This window comes from Cucurbita maxima, unplaced genomic scaffold, assembly GCF_002738345.1.
Source record: "Cucurbita maxima cultivar Rimu unplaced genomic scaffold, Cmax_1.0 Cma_Scf00029, whole genome shotgun sequence".
Classification (NCBI taxonomy): Eukaryota; Viridiplantae; Streptophyta; class Magnoliopsida; order Cucurbitales; family Cucurbitaceae; genus Cucurbita; species Cucurbita maxima.
In genome coordinates, this window is record NW_019272045.1 from 1,352,364 (window position 1) to 1,365,440 (window position 13,077).

At 37.1% G+C, this 13,077-nt stretch overlaps 2 protein-coding genes across 3 annotated transcripts in view; one reads left to right on the plus strand and one right to left on the minus strand.

Moving 5' to 3' along the window:
- LOC111465574 (pre-mRNA-splicing factor 38-like) overlaps window positions 1-1,663 on the plus strand; it is a 4,504-nt gene extending 2,841 nt beyond the window's left edge. The window contains exons 6-7 of one of the 2 annotated variants that reach the window (XM_023110022.1): window positions 948-1,465; window positions 1,544-1,663. In XM_023110022.1, the coding sequence (XP_022965790.1) occupies window positions 948-1,434 (487 nt within the window). In that variant the 3' untranslated portion in view covers window positions 1,435-1,465; window positions 1,544-1,663. Of the gene's footprint in view, window positions 1-947 lie in introns of both variants that reach the window. The other variant, XM_023110021.1, reaches the window with a different exon arrangement.
- Window positions 1,664-2,160: 497 nt separating this feature from the next.
- LOC111465419 (topless-related protein 3-like) lies at window positions 2,161-12,698 on the minus strand. The gene is made up of 25 exons (XM_023109782.1): window positions 12,320-12,698; window positions 11,497-11,676; window positions 11,276-11,389; window positions 10,929-11,087; window positions 10,338-10,503; window positions 10,123-10,252; window positions 9,707-9,822; window positions 9,437-9,572; window positions 9,202-9,311; window positions 8,990-9,056; window positions 8,840-8,913; window positions 8,660-8,755; window positions 8,469-8,561; window positions 7,129-7,256; window positions 6,562-6,796; window positions 6,310-6,474; window positions 6,099-6,182; window positions 5,619-5,771; window positions 5,427-5,537; window positions 5,084-5,263; window positions 4,877-5,005; window positions 3,940-4,035; window positions 2,938-3,120; window positions 2,681-2,856; window positions 2,161-2,591 (listed from the first exon to the last, which is right to left on the minus strand). The coding sequence occupies exons 1-25, from the start codon at window positions 12,397-12,399 to the stop codon at window positions 2,375-2,377; spliced, it is 3,378 nt and encodes a 1,125-aa protein (XP_022965550.1). The 5' UTR covers window positions 12,400-12,698; the 3' UTR covers window positions 2,161-2,374.
- Between the last annotated feature and the right edge of the window lie 379 nt (window positions 12,699-13,077).

Here is a 13,077-nt window from a genome sequence, read left to right on the forward strand (position 1 = left end):
AAAAAAAAAAAAAAAAAAAAAAAAAAAAAAAAAAAAAAAAAAAAAAAAAAAAAAAAAAAGAAGGAATTTGTTGCATGGCATGAAGTTATTTGCTTGGTCTGGAAAATCCATTTCATTGTCCATCTTGGGATTGAGTTTAGTTGCTTGTGCTTTTAAGATCTTTTGCCCTTTTGACCACCTTGTGTAGGTCAAGCTGAATGCTAAGTTGATTTTGGTTTTTTTACCATACAACTTCTGTGAAACTAAAGATAATTCTTTTTTTGCTCTTGACATGGTAGGTTATTTAAATAAAATGAATCATGTCTTGATCTGGCTCTGTCTAAACTGATTTTGATGCACACTGAGAAAAAAAAAATCAGCTTTTTAATTACATAGTTGGAAGCAGTTGAAATTTTTTATTTTTGGATTGCTATCCATACTGATCAAATAAAACGTTCACATGTTTTCTGTCACAACCATGGTATTTCAAGCCATTGGTTGCTTGCTGGCTTCCTACAGAAAATTCTCAAGATCCTGCCAGGTTTCTCTGTACTGACAGTGTGCAGCTGAGAAGTATGATGGATCGTACACATTCTTGTCAAAGTGATCTCATTTTTTCAGTTTTATTTTTGTATGGCTTTCAATGGTTATCCTGGTGACCACAACTGAGAACTATCTTATGTTTTGTTTTTGTTTTTACTTTTAGCTGTTTTGTGATTCGTTTTTCGGGCACCGTCAAGTTTATATTTGATCTTCTTCTTCCCAAAGGTTCTACCTATTCTGCTTTTCCTGTGAAATTACCTGTTTGTGCAGCTAGCATAGGATATTTTATTCTCCATCTTTTGATCATGAAATCCTTGTCTATGATGCGCTATTTGGTTGCACTTCTGAGATGTCTTACTGCATCGTTCCATTGAGTGAGGAACAATTTTGATCTTTTGACACCCTATTTTTCTTGTGTGTTACAGGGACCGAGATTATGATAGAGACCGGGATTACGACAGAGACTATGATAGAGATCGGGGACGTGGAAGGGAAAGAGACAGGGATAGGGACAGGGACAGAGATCGAGATAGGGACAGGGATAGGGGTAGGGATAGGGACAGAGATAGGGATCGCTATCGCCTAAGGGATGATAAGGAATATAGCAGAGATCGAGACGGGGAAAGGGAAGGCAGGGAGCGGGAGAGGCGAGACAGAGATCATCATGGTAGGAGGAGGAGCCATTCAAGGAACCGAAGTAGGAGTAAGGATCGGGAGGATGGGGAATACCGCAAGAGACATGCCCGTTGCAGTGCCAGCCCGAGACGAAGGGATGGGGCCGAGGATAGAGACGAGCCAAAGAGGAAGAAAGAAAAGAAGGAGAAGAAAGAAGGTGGTGCAGGTGAGGAGGATCCGGAGATTGCTGAATGGAATAGAATACGTGCTTCTCTTGGACTGGCACCTCTCAAGTAGATCTTTCTTCATCTAACAGTTTCAATGATCTGTGAGTAAATTCTGCTTGTTATATACTCTTCAATTTTATGTAGCATGAAGGTTCTGATTTCTGTATAATATGCTGCAGTTTTATCCTTTGTTGAATGTTACTAGATACCACATTTGAAAATATTGCAGTGCTGCCGCAGGTGATCCTCCGCCCTCTTGTCCGAGGGCTATAGATTGTAGTCTGTTTCTAACTTTAAAATTGCGTTTTTCGGTGACTTTTCTAATTTTTTCAATTTGTTTTAGTACGGTGTTTGTTCTATCAATCCTGATCGTTGTGTTTATCAACGAAAAAGTTCTCCGATCCATATATCGAATTTATAATATACTGATTCTTGGATCATTCAATTACGTATTATCAATTTTTTTTCTTTATTTAACTTGGATATTTCTTTGAATTCAACTAATCGAATTGGGTTTCTAACCCGTTTTTTTTGTTTGGTTTAACATATTTATAAAAAAATGAACGAATAACAAATTAATCAAATTGAAAAGTTTTCTAATTTAGAGTATTAGCTTCTCATTTTCATAAATTTTAAGAACACATTTTTATAGTGCCATGTATGAAAATTATTATTACTATTTAACCAATTTCAATAAAAGAAAATAATTTAAAGATTTATTGAGAATACATAAAATAAAATAAATTGGGCATTTGAATGTTTTAATCCCACCCCCAAGAAAAAAAGAAAGAAAACATTTGAAGAGAGGGTTGTTAAGTAGAAAATTCAATTATGAGTTAATTACAATAAATAAGAATATAAGAATGTATCCCCTAAGCATTATATAAATTGATGTCCAAAACTTACATTTTTTTAAACAAGGGTGAAATGGAAGAAGAGAACAGGGGAACCTACTACACTGACCTATATAGGTTTGATAAAATTACAGCTCAAACAGAGACCCAGAGATCTCACCTTTGTATCTGCTCTGGTGTGTGGTTGCTGGTGGTCGACGACGAAGCCGTTCTACCGTTCGGAATTCCATTGTCCATCAGCGGACTTACTCCCCATTTCCCCTCTGATTCTGTTGGCTCAATCACTTTAACAGACCCATCAGTCAACCCGATCGCAAACTGGTTTGGTTCTATTGGATGTGTCGCGACGACGAGCGGGTATGCAGCTTGGCTTCTACAGAATTTTGAAATGAGAAAACAAAAATGTAATGCCATCAGTATAGTGAATATTTTTTCATGGAAATATAAATTTTGATTACTTACGAATTCAACACTGCGGAAGGCAAATACACTGATGGGGCGATACGACATCTTAGTCGAAGGGTATCGGCATCGAACACTCCAACATTACCATCACAAAATGTTGCGTAGACCAATTGACTGTTGCAGGAATATGCTGCATAAGAAATAGGCGCTGGCAGCACATCTTGTGGAACCCACTGCAGAGGAGAATGAAGAGTTCTATATAATGTTTACGACAGCATCGGTACTGGAATCGACAACGATGGGAAAATCCATACCTGTCGAATACGATCCATTTTAGAGGCATCGTATATAGCTATCTGTGTCTCGTGGACTACCAACAAACGTATCTGATCAGAATGGAACTGTACACGAGTATCCCCGACTGGCGCCTTTCCTGCCGGGAGATGGATTGTTATGGATTTCCTCTTCTCCCAAGTGTCAATGCTCCACAAACATAGCTGCAGAGTTCAGCAATTATTGGTAAGGCAAGAGATACATGGAAGTAGGAAAATGTTTAGCCAAAAACAAAAATCCAAGCCATACCACCCGAACACCGAGCATCAGTTTCTGGGGGATCTCGAATCTTGGAGAACCAAAACATTTGCACGTCATATGCATATGAGAATTCGAGCAAAAGAATGAAGAACACATATGCATAGGCCTCATGCTATTATTTTATCCTCTTTTTTAACAAATATCTAATAATAAATGACCTGGACATAGAACAACAACTTTACACATTCCCTTATTCTGAGGCAAATCGTACCACTTCGAAGAATTGAAGGGGACTAAAAAAAGTGGCAGGTCGGAGTAAAATAGAGGCAACAATAAATAATACAAGTATACTAATTTTGAGAATACACATGAAGTTAAAAAACCATTTTGGTCACTTCACTTATGAGTTATATTCTATTTGTATGTTCAAATAAAATTCAAAAAGCTAAAAATTGGCCTATGTTGTTAGTTTATTGTTGAGACCCTACTAGCCTAATAGAGATAAATTTTAAAATTTATAGAAAGTATAGAGACTAAAATTGAACAAACCTAATGATATTTTAAACTCAAAAAAATTAACCCTCGAGGAGAGGAAGCAAGATAAGATCGGGGAGAAAGTAAAGATTGACGAATCCCAATTGGTAAAAGGACATTCAAGCCATATAACATAATGACGAGCCTAACAAAAATAACAGAGCAAAAGTTTTTCACATGTTTGATTTTTAAAATAGTTTCTTAACAGAGAACAGAAACATTATTCACAGGTAAATAAAATCACTCACTTGAGAATCAGCGCCAGACGAAACCAAAATATTGAGACTGCTTGAAAACGCCAGACCAGTTATACGCTTCTGGTGACCCTTCAATTTTGATTTTACCTGAAGAGAGAAGAGAAGACATAATATGCCATTAGTATAAGAGAGTAGAACTGAAATATGTTATAAGGCGAGCGACTAGGTCCAAGGTGCTTGCTTCTTTGGAGCGAAGCTCCCTTAATGAAGCTCACTTGAGGGGGCGCCTTCGTGCTGGTAGGATGGACCTTAATGTCACGGTCATGCTCGTCTAGGGCATGTTGCCCATGGCAAGCCAAACCCTTGTCATGTCTTTTCATTCTAGTGTTTTTACTTTGTAATTCTAGGGCGTATGACGCCTCAAAAATATCATGTCTAGGCCTGCCAGACATGAAATGCCTCAGAATGTACTATAGGGGGATATGACTAGTTGTCAACTTCTCCCTACCCAAGGTTATATATGCTAAGCCGTTCTCTTTCTAAAATCTCTCTCTACCCTCGTTTTCTAAAACCTTCTTTTAAAACCGAGGCTAGAGGCTAGAGGCTCGATCATACGTCGCTTGGCCGTAGGCGACGCAAGAACAAATTGGCTTAGCTCACTTGTCGTTGGAAAGTGAGTGCCGCACAATCGCTAGTCCGCTGCCTTCAAAAGTGCGATTGTGTCACTTAGCACCTCGAGTCTGTTCCTAATTTTCATTTTTCTAATTTCTAACGAAGAAACACAAGAATATTCTTACCAACCTGAATAAAAACTCTATTTTCTTAAACTATTTGTCACCTTATTAAAAGGAAAAAAAAAAAAGAAAAAAAAAAAAAAAAACTTTTTTCCATTGTGTGCCTCATAAAAAGAAGCCCATGCATTTTTTTTTTTTTGTACATCTCACATGAAAAACCGATGGAAGTTAACTATATTTCGAAGAGAACATACCTCATCCACTCTGACATTGTATATGTGAATGGTTGAATCCTCCATTCCTATGGCAATAATGTTGTTATCTTGAGGGTGGAAAGCTAGGAAGGTAGAAGCAGGGGGAGGAGGCATGAATGTTGTCATCACCTAAAAGTCGAAGTAATTCATCACCAACCAGAGAACCACAGATAAAACAAAATTAATGCGTCTTTTTGGATAACATACCTTGAAAGTCATCATGTTAAATAATGAAACTTTTCCACCAGATGCTGACATTACATACGAGTCATTTTTTGATAGTGCTATACACGGGACAGCTTCTTCAAGGTTTACACCTGAGACGTCATTAGTCATGAGCAGACCACTATTTGGTTGCCAATGGTGTGGAACAGCATTGGCAGTGGCCTAAAAGCGCAACGGTTAATATAAGTGTCTTCCACATAAACAGAAAAAGACTGAAGGAAAGACCAAGTTCATGAATGGCAACAGAAACTAAAATATCTGCAAATATAATCACAAGAGACTGATGGAAATCAGCATATGTCGTCAAAAGCTTCCAAGCTTGTACCTTTCCACTTGGATTCTGTTCGTTACGTGTCCATTTCCAGAGCTTCTGGATTCCATTTGACCCAAGGGCTAAAAGACCAACACCAGAATTTGTGTACAGTAGTCTAACAACCTGAATGGCACGATTTCTATGTAAGAATTGAGGCATATGGAAAATAATACCCGAGAAGAAAATTTTGAACATATAACAAACCTTGTGGGTGGAATCTGCGTTGTCGGGCAGGGTGACCAACCGGCAGTTGGCTGGATCAACAATTTCAGCCAATTGCCAGGGATTGGCTTTATCAATTGCATCTTCTACAGTTCTTGGTTTGTCCACATTTCTCCCCAAACCATCGACCCCATTCTTCAAAAAGTGATTGATAAATCAAAATAGTCAGTAATACCAGCAGCATAATAGACTAAATCGAGAACACATTAAAAGCTTAGAAGAAATTAGGGACGACACGCTTGAACTACCACACCCTTTCCTGCAGAAGGAACACTAGCCCAATGACAAAGGATATCTAAGAAAATTCCATTTCAAGAGCATAAAAATAGAAGCAAGAACCAAAAAATCAGGATATACAAAAGAAGCCAATGCAAAACCGCTCAACTTTGAGCGACAATGTCACTGCTAAAACTGAACGGGATACTAGAAGCTACAAAATTCGAAGAGGCAAACATAACTTACAATAATCGATGGTCTGACTGGGGAACTTCTTTCTACTTTACAATTAACAGGACTAACACTAGCAACGGCAGATGTCCCTGAGACCTAAACATGCATATTTGTGAGTTTTAAAGATCAAATTAGGATTTTCTTCAGAAAAAATAAAAAACAAATAAGATCAAATAAAGAATAATCCTATTATAATGATATCAAAGTGAACATAGGAATGAACCTTCAAGGCAGATTCCATTGGCGATCTCAATGCTTCAAATGGGGTGGTGGATTCAATGGCCTTTAATGATCTCATTCCAACAGCGTTAGCAAGTATCTTAAACCCATTATCCGTAGTAACAGCAAGAAGATTTCCTTCCTTATTGAACCTCAAGCAAGGAAGACTCTGAGCAAGCATAACTTAATTCATCAATGTCAAGGATAACCTAGAATAAAAATGCTTTATGAATGAAATAAGATAAAATATACTAACCGGGAGTCCACCTTCTGCATCTGTATAAGTGAGAACATTGGTGTTATCCATATCCCAGAACTTGATCTGGCTATCTTCACCAGCAGCCAAAAAATGATTCTGGGTAGTATCAAACTGCACAACACCAGTTGATTTCTTCCTAAATCCAGCATATGTCCTCTTTATTGCTCCCTCACTTTCGTTCCATTCAACTAGATAAGATTCTCCATCTTTACTTGTTCCACAAGAAAATAATCTGAAAAAATGAGGGGAAAAATAATAATGAAGTTTTATGCAATATTCAAGGACAGTCGAAAGGAAGATAGGATAATAAATGTGAACAAAAGATATAGAGCATGGAACTTTATCTAATAGAATCATAGATTACGGTTGTAATCATTCAGAGGTCAATAAAACCTAGCATTCTAGGATTTGAGAAAAAAACTGAATTATAGAAATAGAACGAGGAAGGAGAGAAAAATGATGGAACAGAGTTGGAGAGGTGGCTAAAATTGGAAACAACAACCAATCTGAAACATAACAAGAAAATTAAATATCCCTATTTCATGCATTGATATGACTACGTACCTACTCCCATCTGCACTATAAAGCATTCTGGTGCACCACTTTCCAGGAGCATCATAATCAACTCTTGAACCCATATGATCATAGAGCCACGCCTTTATCTTTCCATCAAGAGCTGTTGAAAATATGAACTGCAAAACCGCAAGTCAACACGTTACACTAAGCTCCCAATGAAGTTGCACCAACAGACAAGATGATCTTTGCATGCTGGTGCCAATGCATAGCTATTATCAAATTACATAAGATACTAGAAGCTATTAAGTGTGCCCGGCTGCTATAGATTCCTAATCCAATCAAAGCAAAGTTAGACATGCCCAAAGAATGACTTATCATGCAGAGAACAATTCCAAGGAACCCAAAAAAGAGTCCATAATAACTTTTCCCACCTGCTACCCTGTTCAGTGATGTTTCTATGTAAATTAAACTTTGAGCCGTCATCTATGTGGTGACGGGTGTTAAAAATGCAAATTAATAAAGAAAACACATGTGGTGTATGATCCTCAGTTCCCTAGCAGTAACTTCAGGCTTTGTGGCCTCACACTATAGATATCCATTCAACCCGTGGAAACCCACCCAAACAAGCGGGAATGGGGGAGAGAGCAGGGATGAGAATTACCTTCTCCGTACCTGACCCCCTAACCCCAGTCCAACCCCAATCCCCGCCCCACCTCACTTTTATATATACACAAAACTAACTTATTATAGATTTTTGAAGTGTTTGAATACTATGTTGTAATATTCAAATTTAAATTTTTAGAAATTATGTAGATTATATTATATTTTTCCTTATGAAATATTGTTGGACTTATTAGGATGTTTTACATTATTTAATAGAAATTATAATGAAAAATGGAAATTATCCATTAAAATTTGTTTAAAAGGAATATTTGAAAAAAAAAAATGAAGAAAAACTCCCCGTGGGGAATCCCCACCCCGATCCCCGAAAATAATTGGGGAATTTCATGGAGATGGAGAATGAAATAGGAGGCAGTGACAGAGAAGGCTTCGCCTTGTGGACATCTCTACTTGACACAAGCTAATGGACGAGATTCTGGAAAGGAAATACAGAAAAGAAGAAACGGAGCTTGACTTTGACATCAGATATCTCGACATTTTTGCCGCTCCCAAATAGGATAAGAACTGATGACAATTAAAATTTTCCTCCCAAGGTGCATTGACAGCTCAACTCAAAGTAGAACTCATAAAATAAAGAGAAAGTAGCTGGCATAACCTCCTCGATCCAATTTTCTAAATGAGAAGTACAAAATTTCATGCATCCATATGAGACATGCAGAAATACTAAAAAGTAAGCATTGGATAGGAAGAATCTTGCACGAACTCACTTGAATGCTCTCCTTGTGATGAGGACATATGGAATATACTGGTGCCTCGTGCCCTTCAAAGGTAAATAGCTTCCGTCCTCCTATATCCCAGACCTGGGCAATTTCTCAAATTAAATGCAAAGACAAGTTTGTCCAGGAACTTTTTAATGAGAATTCAGATTTCTTAACTAAAAGAACGATGATCTCTATACCTTTATGAGTTTATCTTCTCCACAAGTCACCACACAGAGCTGTTTGTTTGGATGAGCAAAAGCCAAGTCATTCACTCCACCAGCGTGGGCATCAATCTGGAAAGGGAAGCAATGATACGTTAATAGAATATGAAGTTATCAAATTAAATATGTAAAAGAAAAAGAAAAGTATAATCAAACCTCTGTTTGTTGGTTTAGTTCATTTGAACTATTATACGAGTATAAATGAACTAAATGTCTTGTGAATGCAACTCCTGCAGCAACAAGAAGAGAGACAATCAATGGGGCGCCTATAATAGGCTATCGTCCATGACGTCAAAATGAACATACCAACAAATGTCCCATCTGGACTCCAAGTAACTCGGCTAACAGATATTGTGTCTTTTACAATGGCAGCCTGCAATGCATGTTCAGTAAGACACCAATATTAGGTCATGACTTCAAATAAATTCCATGTACTAAAATAAAATAGAATTTTGATGTTCCCAAAGAGAATATTGACATAAAATTAAACTAACAAAAGCTCTAAACTAGAATAAAACCTGAAATGCCAATGACCTAGATGACATATCCCATAGCTTGAAAGGCTTTGAAATCAATCTCTCCCTGATACCAAGTTCCCAAAGTGTAACTTCGCCATTGTTAGAACCGACTGCCCAAAAGACCAAATAGGGAAAGATAAAACAACAAAGGAAAAAAAAATCTCAAAACTTCGACTAAGAAATCAGAGATATAGATCAACAAAAACGGTTAGGTTCGTATGATACACAATCATACCAAGAAGTAATGTGTGGTGAGTTGGATGGAAATCCATGCTTGTAACAGTGGAGCCTTGGTGCAGTGTCAAAGCTACCATTCTCGGAAGGTCTTCCAATGACCAAGAAGCTTGCTGCCTGGGTGCTGGATATGTGACCTGAAAAATATACAATGAACATGAGAAAACCAATATTAATCTTAAATCATTGAAAGTCACACAAAGATACCAAATTAAAGAAAATAAATAGTCGTGATTACATGCATAATATATGAACTCGGGGGAAAAGTTACCTCTTCAACAGATTGAGCAGACCGCAATCGCTTAATTAGTTGTTCATGCTCAGGATTTTGATAATCAACCATACCAGGATTTGCTGGAGGCGTTCTTGCATGTTTCAAAATTGAGACTGCTTGGGTAATGATGTAAAGTCGTCATCAGTGTTTTCAAATTCTAAATTTGTTGCCGAGCATATATTAAAAACATGGAATACAACTTTATTTTCCATTAAATCTCTTGTTTTCAAATTCATGTTTCTTTATCACCAACCAAACGTGCCCTTAATTTTCTATAAATACTTAACCGCTACTGCAATCCTAGGGTGGAGAAAACACTTCATTTTAAATGCATTGCCTAAACACTCCCTATATAATTTATATACTCAAATTGAAGAAGAGATAGGAGTAGCAAATTGAAGAAGAGAACAAACCTTGATTTTGGGGAACGGGAATTGATGATGCAGTAACCACAGCAGCTTGGACAGATGAAGAAGCTGAGGCATTTGCCATCCAACCAGCTAAAGCATTGGCATTAGCTGCAGCTCCAGATGGTGGGAATGGCTGTTTGATAATAACATCCAAAAGGGAATTTAGAACTAACTTAATATTCAGATGTATCCAAGGATAGTAATATGTAACACCATACACTGTGAGCTCCAAGAGGGGCATATGGCGCAGGTTTTGCAACAGGAAGATTGACTGTTGTTGGTGCAAGAGGACCATTAGATGGCGAACATGTATGATCCATGAATAAAGTTTTGATATCAGGATTTGGCCGTGGATTTTTACACAACTGATGCTGCCAATTCAAGCTGCATCAAGTAATAATATCAATTGTATGGAAGTAAAAAAAACCAAGTACCTCAGCATCTGCAGATACTATTATCTTCTAAAGCTTTATGATTCAGTGTTGTGGCATCATATAATAGTCAACAGATAGTTGTTGCTTATTAGAGTCAAAAGGAGTTTAATTTTCTCCGTAGAATTTTTTTACATTAAAATATATTAGTGAAAGCAAGACACAAAGTTCAATGCCAAGGATAAAAACCATATCCATAGATATGGTTGATGGAGATAGAATAGAAGTATCTGGACCACAAAGCAAAGGCACAAAGACGAAGAACTGCAGGACATATCATTAAATTGGCTCAATAAACATTTTTTCTGATAAATCACTAACAACTTAAGGTGGAACTCTCAAAAAAATTTCCCCACAACCATCAACAAAGATTCTAACCTTTGATTGATGAGTGTTCGCAATCTTGACGACTTCAAGGTTGGGAAGACAAGCTTGTCTCTGAAAAGAGGATTGGCCTCTATAAGCTTTTTCAGCTCTATCAACATTATACTACGAGCAGCTTTTGTGTCACCATACTTAGAAAGCTGCTCATTCTCCCTGGTAAAAATTTATTCAAAGTAGAGAAAGACTCGGTAAATAAAAGCCCAAGAAATTAATAAATTTATTTCAGGAGTTATAAATAATTTCATCAATCCATGATCCTTTTTCTTTCATTTCATCTATATAAAGGAAGGATACTGAATCAACTTTGAATTCTTATTAATAATGCATGTGTAAAAACTTACCTAAAATTAGTAAGAGTCAAAAGCTGAGTAATTTCTTTGAACAACTCCTCATTAAATGTTGAGAAAACTTTCAAGTCGCTTACCAATATCTCCACAGCCTTCGGCTTGTCATTCCTTCAACATCATCAAACAGGACAAGTTATACATCATTCGTTTGACAACAAGAGAGAAAAATAAAATTCTTTTACGTGTGCATGAACTAGAAAAAAGAGCTCAAATACCGGTCAAGGGCTTCGAGATACTTTTGCTTCCTTATTTCAAAAAATATCTTCATCGAGTATCTGTTATCATCGACTTTTGTATATCCGGATAAGTACTTCTCCACTTCCTCCCATTCTCCACTCTGAACTTTTTCCTCAAAGTACTTCATATTGAAGTAAAACCCAGATTCTTTCTCAAGCCTACACATAAATAATTATTCCCCAAACAAAAGATCAGAAAAAATTCAAAACAATTCAATTTAAGGAGGAAATAAATGCCACAAATAATCAATAATGCTAATACTGAAGGTTTCTAACCTTTGATATAGTTATAGCATTAGTAATAACAATAGAAACTATCTGGCTATAAGGGAAATCTCTCGGTTTCATTTCATTGCATCCTTAACTGAGCAACAGAAAGTTTTACTGAACATGATGAACACATTAAGAAACCAAATCCAAGATATCTTTTTACATCTATTGACATGAAACAGAATGTCATCCTTCTGAAGTAACACATACTACAAATTCAGCAAGAGAAAACAATCCCCATAACCAGACATCACATATAAACGTTAATTCAAACTTCTCGATAGAGAAAAAGAAAATGGAATATCGCTATGAACAATTAAATCAAATATGCTCCAAGCATACACTTGCGAGAAGAGAAACCTGGCCGCAACAGTAAGTAATGTGTTCTAACATTTCTTCAACACGCGCATCGAACGAGCATATAGTTCAGATTCACAATTTCCACTCCTCCTCTCCCGTTTAATTCCATTACAACTAAATTCAACGACTCCAACACACAATTATCGGAGAATTATAGAGAGAATAAACTTACTTATGCACCGATTCCTTGAACTTCTCCTCCTCGAGGAATTGAAGTATGAGAAACACCAGTTCTCTGCTCAAGGACGACATTTATCTCCACTGACAATCTCCAAAATCAAAACCGCACCGTCCAGAAACCAAACTACCACCGAACCTCAAAGCTGAAAGTTCAAATTCCCACCAAATACGCCCGAATCCGGTTTAATATCAAACGCAACATCCAAATCTACGCTCAGACTTACCGGAAATCCTCAAACAAACAAAGAATCATAAAGCTTTCACGCATCACTCGGAGCGAATTCCAAGGAATTCTAGGGTTTCAGATGACTGCAGAGACAAGAGAGAATAGGACTTGGTCTCGCTATCTTCGATGCGGTCTACAGTGTAGTCTCTCTTTCCACATGCCTATCAGTTACAAACTTTGATAAGCCAAAAAGGCCTTATCCGATCTTTTAGCTTACTTATCAATAAGCGCAGGTACTTATGTTTGATAAGAGCAATTAAGAAGCTGTGTTGCGGATTTGATCCACCAATTCAAATCTAGTGAATATTCGCAAACACGTCCGGTCGTACCCACTTTCTCTCTCCTCTCCCTCTCTCTCATCCCAAAGTACAGTCGCTTTCAACAATTAATCGGCATTATCTCGTTTTATTGGATAATTATCGCCGTTTTTATAGCTATTACTGATCGGATTTGTCGACTGTGGGGCCCACTTTTTAATGCCTCAATTTACTTTTTTTTTTTTTTTTTTTTTTTTAAGATTACTT